This window comes from Cydia amplana, chromosome 8 (assembly GCF_948474715.1).
Source record: "Cydia amplana chromosome 8, ilCydAmpl1.1, whole genome shotgun sequence".
Taxonomy (NCBI): Eukaryota; Metazoa; Arthropoda; class Insecta; order Lepidoptera; family Tortricidae; genus Cydia; species Cydia amplana.
Genome location: NC_086076.1, coordinates 6,253,161 through 6,271,479, shown reverse-complemented (window position 1 = coordinate 6,271,479; position 18,319 = coordinate 6,253,161). Strand labels below are relative to the sequence as shown.

General features: G+C 39.7%; 3 protein-coding genes across 5 annotated transcripts in view; all 3 read right to left on the bottom strand.

Moving 5' to 3' along the window:
• Window positions 1-3,029, bottom strand: part of LOC134650175 (putative protein kinase C delta type homolog) — a 58,976-nt gene extending 55,947 nt beyond the window's left edge. Inside the window, exon 1 of one of the 3 annotated variants that reach the window (XM_063505060.1) lies at window positions 2,738-3,029. In XM_063505060.1, coding sequence (XP_063361130.1) covers window positions 2,738-2,831 — 94 coding nt within the window. In that variant the 5' untranslated portion in view covers window positions 2,832-3,029. The remainder of the gene's footprint in view (window positions 1-2,737) is intronic. The other 2 variants (XM_063505059.1, XM_063505068.1) reach the window with 2 other exon arrangements.
• A 1,391-nt stretch (window positions 3,030-4,420) lies between these two features.
• Window positions 4,421-9,214, bottom strand: LOC134650528 (odorant receptor 46a-like). Its single transcript, XM_063505484.1, has 8 exons — window positions 9,002-9,214; window positions 8,603-8,732; window positions 7,798-7,999; window positions 6,821-7,099; window positions 5,672-5,771; window positions 5,482-5,586; window positions 4,892-5,047; window positions 4,421-4,532 (listed from the first exon to the last, which is right to left on the bottom strand). The coding sequence occupies exons 1-8, from the start codon at window positions 9,188-9,190 to the stop codon at window positions 4,485-4,487; spliced, it is 1,209 nt and encodes a 402-aa protein (XP_063361554.1). The 5' UTR covers window positions 9,191-9,214; the 3' UTR covers window positions 4,421-4,484.
• Window positions 9,215-10,843: 1,629 nt separating this feature from the next.
• On the bottom strand, window positions 10,844-18,141 carry LOC134650226 (ran-binding protein 3). The gene is made up of 7 exons (XM_063505172.1): window positions 18,085-18,141; window positions 17,505-17,597; window positions 16,229-16,623; window positions 14,862-15,002; window positions 13,345-13,466; window positions 11,825-11,948; window positions 10,844-11,249 (listed from the first exon to the last, which is right to left on the bottom strand). The coding sequence occupies exons 1-7, from the start codon at window positions 18,101-18,103 to the stop codon at window positions 10,914-10,916; spliced, it is 1,230 nt and encodes a 409-aa protein (XP_063361242.1). The 5' UTR covers window positions 18,104-18,141; the 3' UTR covers window positions 10,844-10,913.
• Between the last annotated feature and the right edge of the window lie 178 nt (window positions 18,142-18,319).

The window sequence follows — 18,319 nt, the reverse complement described above, 5'->3', positions numbered from 1 at the left end:
TCCACACTGTCAACTGCCGAACTACAAACCTTATTGCAACGACAAAAGGTCCACTCACCGCCTCTCTGTGACATGAACCCCTCAAAAATCCTTTCAAAATGAAACAATGAATTAGAAATACCCAAAGAGGGAGTGAGACCGACACGCATATCGCTTCGCGTCACCACCGAAAATACGTTAACAATTAAACACGAAAGACAACAAGCGTAAGCGCTGCAAGCTTTCATACAGGGTGGCCAAATTAGAGGTATACAACTTTTTTTTGCCGCCATTTTATTTTGGCGGTAAATATGACAGTTATTGCATGAAAATTAGTTTGTGTAGATACGGCAAATTTATTATGGAGCGTTTTACGACGGAACAACGTGTTTTAATCATTAAAAACAATAGAAACATTAAAAATAACGTTTCCCGGTCGATTAATTTCGAGAAACGGTGACATTGACTGGCCCCCAAGATCGCCTGATTTAACAGCTCCTGACTTTTTTCTGTGGGGCTATCTAAAGGGACGTGTCTATGCTAATAGACCAACGAACCTTCAGGAATTAAAACAAAATATTCGATCACTGTCGCTGAGATAACGCCAGAAATGTGTGAAAAAGTGATGAAAAACGCGATGAAAAGTGTTCGCATCTGCCATGCTGCTAGAGGTGGACATTTGTCTGACATTATTTTCCAAGTGTAATTGCTGACCCTACATATTATATTTAACAAGGAATACTTAATATTTTTTATGTTTTATAGAATAAAATTTCAAAAATAAAGTGTATACCTCTTATTTGGCCACCCTGTACATCTTAAAAAAATTGTCGCTGTTGGAATTAATGGAATAGTTGACGCTGAAAATATGCTAGTACCTCACCTCATTTGAAGTAAGACATTGTAACACCTCATTTTAGAAAATGAGGTACTCATACAAACTCATTTTAAATTGATGTCCTACCCATCACTAATATGAATCCTTATTTTCTGTATACAAGTAGTGATGGATATTATAATTATAGCGAGTATTATTAATAGAAATACTGACTACAATTATTTATAACACAGGGCTCCAAACTACGGCCCGAGGACTATATCCGGCCACTGGACAGCTTACACGCAAACCACTCGGATTCGGGGCTAAAACGAGTGATAAAACGATCCTTTTATTTTCTTCGCCGAAAGAATTAGAGAGTAGGTTGTAGTTATTTGTTTTACAAGGTAGAAAGTCGTTGTTTAACCCCTCGTTAATATTCGACCAAGCGAAAGTTCCAAAACAGATCTTGGTTTTTTTGTGCAACGCTCGCAAAGTAAAGCTCGAAAAGTGGAATTTTGAGCGTTGCTAGGGTTTTTACTAGGCACGAGGGTTAAACAAACTTTGCTCCCGAGTGAAACACCAATTTTTCACCACACCAACGCGAGAATAATACTAACTTTACAACATTACTTACACCACAAATTCAAACGAGAGTTATTTAAATACTTATCATCAAAATTATCACATGTCAGTTCTATCAGCTAACATGAGGTAACAAAACGACGAAGTTTCATAAATCGGCCCGTAATCTATATATGTCACCGTAAAATTGTAAACACTCGTCAGATTATAATCTCGCTAGTAACATTATAAACTGACGGTAGGGAGATTATAATCTAACCTAACCTACGTTAGATTATAAACTAACGGGTTCACAATCTTACGGTGACATATATAAATGCAAGTGTCCTGACTGACTGACTGATTCATATATGACACCGTAAGATTGTGAACCCGTTCGTTTATAATCTAACGTAGGTTAGGTTAGGTTAGATTATAATCTCCCTACCGTCAGTTTATAATGTAACTAGCGAGATTATAATATGACGAGTGTTTACAATTTTACGGTGACATATACATATAAAAGCGTGATAAAAACATTCCTAGATCACTCAATGTCGGAATTTGTAACAAGATGAGGATGACGATTGGTGGATTTCGGTGCGAGATTGATTGAGTTGGTAAATAAACAGTCTTAAATCTAGATACCATCTAAACCTACCCACACTGAACTGAAATTAGCTCAGCTTTTCTCTACTGATAAGTCACACTTAGTTAACATGTATTGTTTATCAAGTTATGGGTATTTTTCGGAATACTAAGTTTTCGGGATTATAGGCCAATGAAATTAGATATTTTCGAATTAGATAGAAATTAGAAATACTAACTTTGCGTCCATTACAAATTGTAGAGTTTAGAAGTTGTGCATTTTTCAGAAATTTGAAGTTTCATACATATTATGGCTCCACGGTGTGGAATATAATTACAATGTACTTAATGGAGAAAACTGGTGTACCAGGGCTCAAGAAAAAGAGAGTCCGGCGCGAGGCCACCCGCTTTGATTGCGGTTTCAGGCCTAAAATTGAGCTGCAGTAGGTGCGAGATTAAACAATGCCTAATGCGCAAAAGAGGTTTCACATACCTACTTACTCACTTCTTCTTAGACCACTGCGATTGCATCCCATTAATCCCATACGACCTACTTACCCTGAATTCTACAAACAGTAAGTAGGTATTCGGTAATTAAATAAGTAGGTACCTACCTATCTACTATTTAAAGTTTCACCCACGAGATAATGGTCAAAAGTAAGTAAGTAGATATAATTTAGGTAATGACTTTTGTATTAGCGTTGTGTGCGGTTGATAAAATCGGTACCTAATTCACAAATCGCGCTCAACGCTTGTTAATACCAATGTTGTTATGTAGCCGCAAGAAACTCACGTCATTCGCGAGTCGCTGGGCGGAGTGCCTGGGCGCGCGCGGGGCGGGCGCGGGCGAGGCTCGGCGGCGCCCCCCGCCCGTGAAGATCATCGCGCGCGCATGCCTGCCTGCGCCGCGCCGCCGCGCCGACCCGCGGCTGCGCGCTGCGCGGACGCCCCGCGCCCGAGGATCCCGCCGTCGCTCTCCGCACCGTATTTATAAACGAAATTCCACACACTCGCGCGGTATCCGCCACCGGATATAACTTTTTACACGACTTTCGGCACTTACGTCGTACGGAGCACTGAAGAGGCGGGTCGGCGCGATTGTCTGCCGCAGTCGTGACTCAACGCGGGACGTCGCGCACAAACTTTACCGTCTAATACATTTTTAAAGAATTGTTAGACGAGATACAGAAGGAATGCATCAAATTAAATGACATTTATCAAGAATATTTTTAGACGGCCTCGGCGTTAATTTTATTCATAAGTACATTCCATTCCATCTGACAATAGCTCACGAAACGTTGTTACAAATTTACATAGTTATCATAATTTTTTTTGTTTTGAGAAGCTGCCGTTTAAAGTCAAAGCGTATTGTATAAATTTGCTTTAAGATTCGTGGCCTAGTTCTCCGTGAAAACTAATAACCGCTGAGATTTTATGGTCTCGCATACCTAAAGTAAAAATAAAGGTAGACAGAGGAAAACTCGGCGGTGTTTGGAAATGCGGAGACTTGCGGCAGCGCCGCGTCCTCAGCTCGTACAAAGACCGTTAAATGGAGTCGGAGATTAAACAGTGGTGAGTTTACGAGCGATCCCCGATAGTTGTTTGCGCCACGGTTCACGCGCTACTACCAAATAGTTTATGGGGATTCGATAAGGTTAAAATAATTCAAGTAGACTGGGCACCTAACCAATTGTTTTAGTGGTGATGTGATGGTTAATATAAATTTCAGAGTTGTGGAATATTTACCTACTAGCAACACGACGCACTTACTATACTAGCAAAACGATATTTTAAGCGTAACACCTATGTATTGTAAATACCTACCATATATATAGATGGATGGAGATTTCTTACACTAGGATTCGAAAAATCTAAGGTTTCTAAAAGTTATTGCCACAGAAAATACTAGGTACTAGGTAAAAAAAATAAACAACATTATCTATGTGCACAAAATATTTATTTTTCACCTCAGCAGCTTGAACAAGGGTACTTTGCTACTTAAAAACAGTGAGCAAAATCGCATTGTGCTCACTGTGCGAGACAAAATGAGCAAAATGCGATTTTGCTCACTCAATGAGCAAAATGCGATTTTGCTCACTGTTTTTAAGTAGCAAAGTACCCTTGTTCGAGCTGCTGAGGCGAAAATTTAATCGTTGGTATATCTTAAGAAAACATGAGTGAATAGAGGTAAGTGATGAAGAAGGAATACATTTTTCGGGTTCTCTAATATGTTCTCACTGCTGAGGTGAAAAGTTTTGTGAACTACACGAGATCAAAGTTATTTACATCTCGTGCGCTTTTGAGTCCCTTACTACGCTCAAGATTCTAAATTAGATTCACTCGCTACGCTCGTGAATCTATTATAGAATCTTTCGCTTGCACGGGACTCAAAATAAGCACTCGAAAAAATATCATACTTTGATCTCTTGTTGTACAAATAACTATTAAATGATACAAATAAAACTGACAGCTTGCTAACGTAACCAACAACAGCTGTTGCAAATGTTACGATTGATTGAAGATAACTATAGTTTGTTTACTTTCGTTCTAAAAACGTGAACAGCGTGTAAGATGAGCGCAGCACCTGCAAACAAGCCATTTATTGTTTATGTCAAGACATTAATTGATATCGTAGCTTAATTATTACCGTTTAACGGAGGCGGTTGGTAAGAAGTTATTATGGTATGGCTGCATGAAGCCGATTTGTATGATGTGGCCGATGCGCGGTGCGGTGAGAATGCAAGCCACAAAACCTCGCGACAGTGACTTCAGTGGTGGTAATTACGACTGACAAGTTTCCCTGCTGCCTTTGGCAAGGCGAAGAGGTAGTCTTTTGCCCATTTTGGCGCCCCCTCTTGGACGGCGCCCGGGGCACATGCCCCCCCCATAACTCCCCCACCCCCTAGTTACGCCACTGACAGAGTGAGAGTCTAAGTTACCTACCGAAATGTAGGTCTCGAGAGACATGGGGATGATGCGGGCGATGCGCGGCGCCACGGGCCGCATACCTCTTGACATCAGGATTAACAGCAGTGCGCGGAACCGGGGCGAGAGCGACACCCAATCGCACCGGTAGATAGAGTGGTTGATAAACTCGCTCTGAGAATAGTAGGATTGAATACAATGGGGTCAATGGGTTATTATTTTTTTATAATGTAGGAACAGTGGCGTAGTTCAAATGTTGCACATGTTCTCTACTCTACTAGTTAGTATTCTACTAGTTCTACGACATTGAATTTATTGAGATTAGGTATAGGTATAGGAACTTTCAGTATGATAGTTTTTTTGTTTCACCGGGCCTTTTGTCACCTAGCTACGCCACTGTGTAGGAAGACTGAAGAGAGTGGAGGGGAAATTCCGGGATAAACATCAGTATCCCGTCCTTGACGTCCTTCGTTTAGTTATAATTCCTAATATAAATTATTAGGAATGCATATGCATGTAGTTTAGCGTCAAATGTCGCATTAGAATGTGAGTATAACATAACATATAATTCTTATCTTGGTATCTAAGTGGGTAATTAACTTACTAACCTCAGCCTTGACCTGAGTCCCATAGTAACAATAGATGAAAAGCTGTCCCATCATGCAGCCGAGATACACAAACATGCTAAAAAATTCCGCCGAAAGCAAACTTAACTGAAATAAAAACAAATTACGACGTTTTATTTTATCGTTATACCTATGCTATTTGTTTGACTACAAATAGTTTAAAAAAACTTACACCAACGATCTTGTAAACTGTCATGCAAATTACCCAGGCAACAACAAAAAACTGGAACATCAGAGCCTCGGCGAACAGCGCTTCTACCTCACAGTGGAACCTACGAAATATAAACTTATTTTACATTAATAGGTCCTCGCTCACTAGAACTAACTTTGATTCGAAATAAATGCAAATGGACATTATATAATTTTATTGCAATAATTGTATCAATTTAATCATATCACACTTATTCGAGCCGATATGAAGTATATTTAGTTTGTTGTACAAATTCCCTAAATTCTAAAATATGTCGCTGTTCCATACAAAAACTGAGTGGTATCATAGAACCAGAGAACCCATATAGAACATATAAGAAACTGTAAATATAAAAATTAATGTTTGGTAGCCATAGTCTAATAAAACTTGGTCTTCTCTTCCAGTCTTTCCAGAGTGACACAAGCCTACGTCACAATTAACATTGCCACTTTATATAGCGCTATCGCATATTATCATATAGCGCTGTCGCATGATGACGTAGGCTTGTGTCAGTCACGTGACCACGAAAAGACGGGAAGAGAGTACCAGCACAGTATAAAGAGTACTAGCATACAGTATGGACGCTCCCTGCCTCCCGTTGAAAGTGCCGCCCACCCGCTGAGACCCGCTCTCGGTTACCTCACAGTTGCCCTACAATGTCTTATCTCACTCAACAAGCATGGTACGCGTTCACCTACACGAGCTTAGGCTGTGTGCGTAGGAACGCGTTTGTTTCATACATTTGATCGCCAGTGTCCGAGGTGTGGTACCATGTTTGGTAACGTAGCAACTTGACAGTGGTCCTTCGAGCCGAGAGCGATCTGGTAGCGTGCTACTTTCAATCCGAAGGTTGCGGGTTCAAATCCCGGCTGGTAGGTATGAAGTTTTTTTGGAACTTATGTACGATAAATATCATTTTGATATATTTACCAGTGAAGGTGAATCGTGAGGAAATCAGTCTAATCCCAATATTCCCAATAAGGCCTAGTTTCCCCTTTGGGTTGGAAGGTCAGATGGCAGTCACTTTCGTAAAAACTAGTGCCCACGCCATTCTAGTTGCCAAGCGAACTCCGAGCTTCCATGAGCCAAGGCAAAAAGCCGGAACAACGAGAGGTAGATGATGAATCATACCACACTATCAGTTTGTAGTGCTCTACACAGCGCGTTAGTCTTTTCTTCAGCACCACCCCGAACGCTGGATCTTCAATATCCTTATAATCCGTCGACCGAACACGTATTTCCCTCCCCGTCTCTCCCACAGGGTCCACCAGGTGTTCGAGACTGTTGCGCAACATCTGCAGCTGGGTCTTGGTCTGGGCGTGCAGGGAAACGATCGTGCAGTCCATAGTCACATGGCCGTAGCCTTGCAATGTTATCGCTATTGTGTTGAATGCTACTGCTATTCCAAACCTGGAATTCATGAAAAGCTTTAATACGTAGTCCTTTGTTTTACAAGGGAGCAAAGTTGTTATTTAATCGCTCGTGCTAATATTACCCGAGCAAATCGAAAGATTCCAAAATTGAACTACGAGCGTAGCGAGTGGCGAACAAATTTTTCCACCGAGTGAAACAAAAATTTTCAACGCAAGGAAAATACCAACTGTAAAACATCAAACAAAATGAAACCAAATTAAATCCAAATGAACGTTATTATATATTTATCATCCAATCATCATTATAAGTCAATTCTATCAGCCAATATGAGCAAACAACTCAAAATTTTCATAAGATTACTTTGCCTCGCATGTGGATAAAATGCATCTTTCTTATCAGTTTTTGAAGTACAAAGTAAGCCTTTTTCCCCTGGTGTGGTGAAAATGTTATTTGAATCTGAAAGGTAGGTATAGGGTATTTATTCTAAACCAAACAAGAACCAGTCATTTAAAAATATCACTTATATACTTATAGGAATCACTTTAATTTGAGGTTATTTCGAATACAATTAGGTTAGGCGCTCCATGGCACCGCGCACATAGGTGGAGACATCACCTATGATTAGCAGAGCTCGGTGGGGGTGAGCTATTTTTTTTCTTATAATATGACGTAAGACTTATCAAATTATAAGGTAATTAGCTCACCCCCGCCGAGCTCTGATTATTAGTACACACCCTATCCAGTCGCTGGTGTCGAACGGGAAGTACCCAGTGAGTTCCACCTCGCCCGAAAGCTTGGTAACCAGCGGGGAGATCCCCCACATGGCGCCGCATAGGTAGATAGAACCGTGGTACATCATCAGCATTCGAGACATGATCCAAGCGTTACTGCGCAACACCTTCTCGTCGTAGGCGTTACAAGCCGTGAACAGAGGTCCTTAGATAGGAGAAGGGGTATTAACAACATTTTAAAACTTAACTAAGTAGATACGACGTTCATAAGGTCTTTACTCAGAAGTCTTGCTGTCAATTCTGCTACTTAATTCAGTTCGTCACATTTGCCCAAATATTCACGTTGCCTGTTTTTAGCGAAGGCTTAGCCTCCTAAGGCCCAGCCAGCCGTACAAACGGACCATTGAAAATTGAACGAAACAAAGCAAAAGCGACTCTGTTCCAATTGAACATGGTTTAAATTACATCGAACTGAATAGGTATTATAGGTAGGACCGTGGGCCTTAGGAGGATAGGTATCATGAGATTGATGACTCAAGTGTTGTTTGATCGTAGTCATAGTACTCTGTAAGATTTTCATGTTTTCATTATTCATTTTACTCTACATATATATAGATTCTACACCTTGTAAGTATAATAGCAGCGATGAGGTTGATAGATGCGTTGAAGGCAACGTGTAATGAGCGAAGTTATCGTGATCAAGCCTGCTCCGCTCTGTGTTTTTTTATTGAAAATTGCTAGACGATGTCAGTGTTATTACTAAGCTGTATTGGCTGTATGGCGTCCACTATCTGTACTTGGTCTGCACCTTCTATAGTAGCGATGAGTCGGTCCATGCGCTCGACGCGCGAGTTGAAAGCCATCTGCTTCCCCAGCGTGTTGAACGTGGTCAGAAGAACGAACAGCGAGTTCACTACTTGCTCCGTGCTGTGGCGTGCCTACATTCAATGCCATACTTTAACATAATTACCATTAGGTATAAATTTAGCATCCTGGAACTCATAGAAAATTATTTGCAGTCAACTAGTCACCTAATTTTGTACAAGTAAATAGGTAGGTAACCTAACGTCATTTAGCATACAGTCAGCTTCCTAAATTAAGGGTACTTACTAAGTAAGTAGATAAATTATATAAATTTGGTAACTACTAGTACTTATCTCGCATTTAATTCGTGAGTAAGACTGATTAGCGTACCAGAGTAACTTACCTGAATAACGCGTATGACATGCTGCAAGTTGTAAATTATAACCAAAAACCATACAAACGCGCGATATGCGGTGTGCAATGTATGCTTTAATCCAGACGATGGTTTAGGGACTATCTTGAAATAGGCCACATTGGCGAGCGCGTTGAAATGGGGCCTGAAAGCTTCGAATGTAGAATACGTGGTTGTCATGACGTGAGTTTTGCATGTACCAAATAATGTGGCCTTTTTAGACTAGAGCCCAAATAAGTTAGTTACTCGAGGCTATATATGATTGACGAAGCAAGGTTTGTTACACACTTAAGTTGCTAAGCTAATAGGTATCCATGTTGTTAATTAGGTTGTTGAGGATTATAAGGTGTAAAACTGATTTAAAATGTATCTACAGCGTGTTCTTATTTCATCACCGGTGGGTTCAGAATGTTCAGATAGGTAGTCTACATAAAATTATTGGGATCCTTTGTAGATGTAGAGCTCCAACATATCAAAGTTTCAAGCAAAATATAAATGGTATGAAGCTACCTTCAAACTCTACATTCTTCCAAATCTAGAAGAGGACAATGATATTATATAACTATAGACAGGTTATAAGGAGTACAAAAATTGGAAGTATTTTATTTAATTATTTATAGAAATAAATTAATTTTAAATTAAATTATTTAAATTTGTTCGTGGGTATAGACCCACGAACAAATTTGTTACCTATTTTGGATTAATTTTCGCATCCCAGTCGTCTTTGTCATACTCGTTGTTAAACATGACATGAGTCACTTCTCTTTCGGTGAGGCAACTTGTACAATTTGTCACAAGGTAAGCGCGTCAATTTCGGAACGCTTATAACATGAGTTATATTAAATCATTAGAGGGCAGTAAATACAAAAATAATCACCCTCTAATCAGATGATAAATCAATCCGTCGCAGGGTGTTAATTTCGCAAGCCTCTTAATGCGATACTTGTACTACCAATCACGTTGTCAATTAGGCGGCAATTAAGTTGTTTTACGAGCAACAACCGCTAGTTAAACGCTGGCGTGGGATTCAATATTTAATGAGGAGTTTATGTTAATTGTGGGCTAGGTTTACCTCGTGATTATTAAAAATCTGTTTTTTTTATCGAGATTTGGAAATATTTTTCAATTATCACAGTAAGGATAAATCACAAGTGTACTGATATGGACAATTATGTACCTACTGTTGTAAATAAGATGGGAAGGTGTATTTTCATGAATACTCTTTATTAGTCTTAATTATTTATTGTTATACATTATGATCGATCAGAAATCAAACAATTATTACACATATTTGGCATCCAGCTCCGGCCGAACATCTGTAATTTGCTCTCTTCAGGAATGTGAGACGAATCCGCGCTCGCACTTCACGCTTTTGTACTACACAAAGTAAAATGCCTTTCCCAAGCTCCCTGCCGATATGACTATTTACCTAGTTTGGCCAGCCGTACGTGCCTATAGGAAAGTAGTTGAAAGCATACTATATTTCTATGACGTTACAAAAGCGTATAGTATGATTCTTTCAGCTATTTTTACTGACACGGTTGGTTGGCCCAACGTTTTAAAACAACTAATTCAACAAGCGCATCAATTAAAACATTAAATAACCCTATGCGTATCCACAATTTGGATATCTCTCGAATGGCCGAAAATTGTTTATCGAATATAATGTTTCGTCGAATCTAATTCTTTCCATAATGGAATATTTTCACATTTAAATAAATTCATATATTAGGTTACGTTTGTTCTATCATTTGTAAGGAAAAATATATTAGGACAAGATTCGACGAAACATCAGATATAGATCAACGAAACTGTAGGTCAAACGAGGTAGACCCTACGTTCTATGAACTCAGAGCTGCAAGGCTGTGTCTGTCACTTGGCACCGCGCGTACCGCGGGCCGGATCAGTCTATTAGAATTTCGGGGCACTGTCTCTTAGGGGACGTTTCGTCGCCTACCGGTTCTTTTCTCTTGAGCGGATTGCTATCCTTGTCTTCCGCATCACCTTCCTTGTCTTCCGTTACGTCGTCTTTGCTTTCTGAGTCGCCATCCTTGTCTTCAGTATGTGTGTCCTGCTCGTCGTCGGCGAGGGGCGGGGCGTGGAGCCGGTGCTCGTGCGCGTGGCACTCGCCAGTCTCGTGCGCGTCGCGGAGGCGGGAGGCCGCGTCGCCCGCGCGCTTGCTGAGGGAGATGCGCGCTAGCACGGCGCGGTGAAGCTGGACAATGTCGCCGGGGTTACCCTAAAACGCAACAATAGTTAAAGTTTGTAGCTTTCTAGTAGACCCCGAAGGCTTATCCTATTGTCTATTGTTCAGTAAAACCGCACGTGCTACTTACCTGCAAAAAAGGGTCCTAATTATTCTATTTGGCACCTGAGCGCGGGCTAGTCCAACGCTCAAAAAACCAGTGTAGGTGCGCTCTCCGATAACGCGCCTTTGTTACGCATATCGATGACACATTTTAGACTGGTTCTGTAGCGTTCGACTCGCGGGAACTCAGTAACCGAAGTACCGATTTTTTATGCAGGTGGTTGGGGCACGTGGCACGAGCGGTTTTTCTTAACAATAGACAATAGGATTAGCCTTCGGGGTCTATTAGAAAGCTACAAACTATACAAAGTCTGGGATATCCAATATCCAAAGCAATTTGTTTTGTGTGGTTGAAAAATGCTATCTCTACATTTATACTTTTTTTTTATAAATGCGTGCAAAATGTTTCCTGCCGCGGTAACGAGCTATCGGCCATTTCCCATAGCACTCGTCGAGTGTGTGGCCGCGCAGTTAGAAATGCAGGAATTTAGCGGTCGGAGGCTCACCATGACGAGGAAGAGTTTGACCTGGTGCTGTGTGTCGGTGGCGGTGATGCGCAGCGACTTGCTGCCCGCGCGCTCCGCCACCATGTCCGGCCAGATCTTGGTGTTTAGCACCACGCGCAGCGATCTGTAACACCATAGTACATGGAATCGTACAAATATGTCTCAATAATAATTTATTTTTCTCAAAAATGGACGGCAAAGTCGACGTTGCCGGTTAAAAAATAGGTTGCGAAGTGCGTAGTTTATGGTCATTCAAAAAATTAAAAAATTAACAACATTGCAGTCTCGATTTCGGGACTGCAATGTCGCATACAAATTCCATTATTTAACGAGTTCCAAACTTTTTAAAACTTTAAATGGCCATATCAAATGAAGACATAGGTCCCTTAAACAGCCAAACAGATGATCAGCACTTATTATTATAAAGCGATAGTCTGTTACAGGCTTAATGTTGGTACCGCGACTATTTAGGTGTCTCAAATAGGTTGGCGTATTTTCAGCAGAAAAATACACTTCTTTTTTTTTTAAAGGCGGCAAGCAAATTTTAATAATGGTTGTATTTTTTTCTGTGAAAATTAGAACGTTGCTTCTGTAAGTTCTGTAAAATATTTCTATTTCTTGCACCATTTTTGAGAAAAGCACTATATATGACTCGGCTGGAAAGCTACTTGCTGGCTTCGGATTCAATTAAACGGACTCCCAAGGTCGTCCGTTTAAAACGAATCCTCAGCCTGCAAGTAGCTACTTCCGAACCTCGACAATAATGTACTATAAAAGTCCTTAGGAAACTACAAAATGATTTCTGACACAGCGTTTGATCAGTCTATCAAGTGCGGTCCGCGCAACTGGCCCTAAAAGTCTTCCAATTCCTGCACACACTCTCCAAAATGTACCCGATTGATAATCTATATCTAAAGCATTGTAGAGAACCGATATTGGTCTCGGTTGAGTGAGACTCTTGGCAGGGCAGCAGAGTGCTGTGGAGTGTCTCTACTAGAGATGCAACGGATAGTAGTTTGGCCAGATACCGGATATCCGGCCTGGACACTGGCCGAATATCCGGTATCCGGCCGCCGGATATTCGGCCGGCGGTACTATACCTTTATTTTGTGTTTTGCAGGTGCGCGTCGTGCAGGTTTCGACCTGTTTCGTAGTAAACGTTCGCGCGGACACATTTCTAGGATCGTAACGTAACGAGTTTTATCATGTCATGTCATTATGTATCACAATTTGCCTTTGATGCATTTCCAATATTAAAGACAAATAACTGGTTTTTTAATATTATCAAACTTAATTAAAATTGTTTTATTAAAGAAAATATTAAGTTAATATTGTTTTAAAAAAATATACTGATTCGATTATGACCGTGACTGTTTTTTAGATTCCATTTTTTACCCAAAAATGTGTTAATTTTACTATCCGGTATCCGACCGGATAGTAGTTCACTATCCGGTATCCGGCCGGATACTAAAATAACCGGATATCCGGTGCATCTCTAGTCTCTACAGTAGAGTACTGACCCGGCCACCCTGGCCACGAGCCGCGAGGCGTCTGCGCCGGCCGCCGCGTCGTTGAGCCGCAGCACGCCGCGCCCGCGCTCGCGCCAGCTGCCCGCCTCCCAGGCGAACAAGCGGCACGATAGCTGAAATTATACAACAGTTTTTAGTCAGTGGTGTGTGGTCGAAACACATCAAAAAGTCGCCATGGCAACAATAGGGACGATGACACATGTTGAATTTTATAACAAAATCTAGTAAAATAGATAGCAAACGAGCAATTTATCACAATAATGTGGATATTCAAATAAAATATTGAAAAATTACAAAATTACAGGACCTGAAAGTTTCAAAATGTAAGTTTTTTTTAACTTCCAAAAACGATAAAAGTAAGGGTACCATTCGATTCCTTACATTTCATGCAATAAAATATTGTATAGCAACTATATACATAAACGCAATATTTCACCGACAAAAACGCAATTTTCTTGTTTTGTCCATACTACAAGATGGGCGATGACGTCACGGCCCTTGGCCGTTTTGTATAGGGCGTTTCGCGAGTGAAGTGCGACTGCCGGCCTTTGACTACAATTTCTGACTTTTGTGTTACTTTAATGCAATGGGTCCCATATAGACATTTGATCCTAAAAACAAACCCGATCGATTGATACCATAAAAAAAAATAGTCATGTAGCCTATTGTCAGTGTTTTTTAACAAAACTTGCGTGAGACTCAGATATATTAAATTTTATTGCGTCGGTCCGCTGACGCGAGCTCCTGTTGTTTTTTATTTTATTTTGGAGTGAAACGTACGTACGTATATCGAGCAATTTTATTTTTGACTTTAAAATCGTGAGGGTCTCGTTTTAATATACATACACAATAGTCAAATAATACTGACAATATCATTATACTGTTTTTCTACTCCAGCACTTAAATGTGTCAATTAAATGACTGACAGTGATATCTAAAGCAATGTCATTTGAATGCTTTGTCTATAGGCTCATAAGATGACTGCTAGCAGTCATCTTATGAGTATAATACAACTGCTTTATTTTTTTTAAAGATACAAGTTCCGATCATCTTGATTGAAAGAGGTATGTTTTCATTTACAATAATAACTCTTTTTTTTTAAATAATAACTCAATTTTTTTTAAATAATAACTCTTTTTTTTTAATAATAACTCTTTTTTTTTTAATAATAACTCTTTTTTTTTTTTTTTTGCTGCAGCTGTCATAGAAAAAGTAATGTATGCAACAGCTCATAATTGGTTCTTAAAATTCTCGGGTCTTTTTTTACAAAACTCGACTACGTCTCGTTTTGTAACTTCGACCCTTGAATTTTAAGAACCCTTATTATATCACTGTTGCATAAACTACTATTAAAGTTCTCTTCGAACAACTCCTATAAGGCATGTTATCTGAGAACATGTACCTAGAATCAGAGAATTGTTAAATCAAAGTCGACAAGACGGCCATTCTTCTTCAATAAGAGTGACGTATAATAAAAGGGGCTTGGGCGTGAGGAAGGCCAGCGTCACCTGCAGCACGTTGATCTCGTCCTCCTCGCCCGTGGTGGTGGTGACGGCGGGCGGCGGCGGGCGCGCCTGCGCACGCTCGTACTCCGCGGCCGCCGCCGCCAGCCCCGCGCCGCTGGCGCTAGTGCTGCCCCCCGCCGACTCCTTGAATAAATAGACCAAAGAGCTGATCATGATGTTGACAACCCTTAGGGCCACTTGCACCATACCACTAACTCGGGGTTAACCGGTTTAACCGTTAACCCAGTGTCAAATTGTACTGGTAACAATGGTAACTCCAGGTGTAACCAGTTAATCCCCGGTTTAGTAATTGGTGCAAGTGGCCCTTAGGCCTTATCCCATTTGCTTAACCCGTCTCTTGGAAAATTAAAAAAAGCATGAGTTCAAGCCTCGCTTGCGCCTGATAGGGTGAAAAAAAATGCAGAAAGAGAGTGGAATCTTGTTATGTTGTCAAGAAATGGGTTAAGCTCTGTACACTATGTTTTTTTCTTCAATACCTCTTTGAGTATTAATTATCTCATCATTTTCCATAATTGAGTTAATAATCGGCAGTCTTATAGCAAAATGTTTTGTACATTATGTCAGCAGTGAAGTAATTAGGCTGGCTAGGCTGGGGGAGGCTTCAAAACAGGTCAGAGGGTAAATTGACACTCATGCTAAAATACAAGAAAGAGACTTGTGAGTCCAGGCACATTAACATTATTTCCATTAGGGGTCATCCATTAATTACATCACACGTTTAGGGGGAGGGAGGGGGTCAAGAAAATGTGTCATATTGTGATATGGGGGAGGGGGGAGACACAAACTTTGTGACGTCACTTTAACTTCATCAGTAACCGAAAATTTATTTAAATTATTTTATTCGCTGTACATTTAAATAACAAGTTTTTAAAACGATAATCGTTTTTATTCGTTTAATTTTTTTTCCTAAGCAGTTTTAGGTTATAAAATTACTAATATTTATATCGTCAAAAATATTTTGATAAAATATTAATAATACTTAGGTACTTAATTCGATTTGGCGATTTCGTAGAAAAAATGTGACGTCACACTAGGGGGAGGGGTTTGCCAAATGTGATCAAGTGTGACAAGGAGGGGGGGGAGGGGTCAAAAAACCTAGAAATTCGTGTGACGTAATTAATGGATGACCCCTTATACGATTATACTATAAACAAAAATTTGTAATAAAATAATCCTTCGCATGGCAATTCCCGCAGCGAGACATGTCTGTTCCATTCCAAGCACTCCAAAATGATGTATGTCAACTAAAGAGTTATGTAGTATTTAATTTCCTATTATAATGCCTACTAAATTTTACATGCAATGCTAACCAAAGTAAAAATAACTGTAGGTACAGAACAAAAGTTTACCTGACTATTTTCCTTAACAGATGCAGCTGCGCTTGTGAACAACAGCTCCGACGTACCATTCTTCATACTGTGCTCTGATGGCCCAGCATCACCGTTATTAACACTGTCTTGAATAACAACTCGCTCACTTAAATTCTGTCCAAAGACAAACCCTGATGTCCCAGAAGCAGGCTGTGCGGGTGCCGGGACTTGTGTGGAGGTTCTAGGAGCACTGCTTGCGGCACCGAGAGGTACAAATTTTGGGGCATCTTCCTTGGTTTCAGTAAGTCTTTCTTCTCCTTTAGGTTTTTCAGTTTCATTGTCAGCTTTTGCTTTCTTTTCAGCTTCTTCTGTCTCAGTGACTTTAAGGAATGGATTGCTGCCAGGTTTCAGCTGGGATGGACGTAGTATGGACCCTGAAATATTTTATTGAATGTAATTTGGATTCATTTTGCAATATATGATTATTTTATACCTTATTCCTAATGTAAAATAGCCTGAAGCATAAAGAAACTAATTTTTATTTTATTTCCATGATCAAGCCTCCGGTTTTTTTTTAACATCCCATGGTTATTTGACCAGAGTGCGCTCATAAATAGTTTATTCAACAAGTGGCTAAAAAATGTTTGGCAAAACTGGCATCTTTTCAGTGGACATTACAAAAGTTAACAATTTGTATAGGTACATTTGTCTAATTATCAATGAAGCATTTTATGTCCTGTTAACGTCCAACATAATACTCTTATACCTAAACGAGCAATTAGTCATTAAGTTGGACGACATAATAGCATAAAATGCTACCGGTGTTCGATCATTACTAATTATCCTTATAGAACCTGTAAAAAGTAGAAAATTTTAACACGCCTATAATTTCAATTTTAATTTATTTGCATCTGGCATAATTAGTCCATAGAAATGTATAGTCAACAGCAGAAGTTGCTAAGCAGGAAGATGTTCAAAATTACCTTGACGTGCTCTTATTCTCTTAAGTCTCTTAACAATAAAGTCACGTCAAGATCATTTTGAACACCTCGCCTGCTTAGCAACTATTGCTGCTGTCTGTAAGTTAAAGTTCTTAAAATATGTTACATATAATTCCTCTTGACTCTATGTGAAGATAAAGTAAGAAAATTAGGCTTTAAAGTATCTTTATAACCACCACAATAAAAACCTTATCTCATACTAAAAAGTTTTTAATCCATGTAGTAATTGAGAGTAACATCTGTTCTAGATGAACAGCTTTTTGAGTCATGGAAAGCTTTAATTTAAACAAACATGCATGTGTTGTGGCACTTACCAAAAGTACTAGCTCCAAACCCAGAGGACCCAAAAGCACCAAGACGAGGTTTTGCCAGCACTGATCGTGACTGAGATGTTCCATTGTTCATTTCTGTAAGAATTTGACATAACACTATACAATCCAATAAAATGAAACTCTTTTTATTAAAATAAACCTAGGACGTAGAATAAATAACTATTGAATCTAAAGTAAAATGTGCATTAAATATGTAAACAACCGTTACGCTGATACTTGTTTTATCTTATTTTGCATCCTAGTCGCGTATCGACTCCATGACACATACACATATACGTTGATATTTACATTATGGGAAGCGATTATATGACAAATGTTGTAATTCAGCACGTAACAGGAATGTGCAAAAACGTTTGATGAATGTCATATTCAAAGCTACTTGTAATGAAGATAAAAAAACTACGTTGAATGTGCAGCATGGCCTTAGTTCTTATACCAAGCTTTGAGCCGTTTCAACGCGAAATATCTCAGACAGCAGTTAAGGAATGGATTATCTTTGATGGTGAGAACTCCTAGTTTTAGGAAATTATAATAGTATTTAAAAAAGAATGGTTTTAAATACCTTGCTTCGCATCTGCCATTGTAGAAGATCGGGTTATTGGTTTGTGGTCGAGACCACTGGTCGAGATAGCAAGCAAGATGAGTGACAGCTACGTCAATGTTGCCATGAGTAGAAGTGGCTTTCGTGGAACCACGAGGATGATCCGCTGTATAAAATGGGTTTATATAAGTGGTTTTCCAATAGGCTTGAATAGTCTACCAAAATGACTTCAAACGTCAATATCATAAAGTTGACA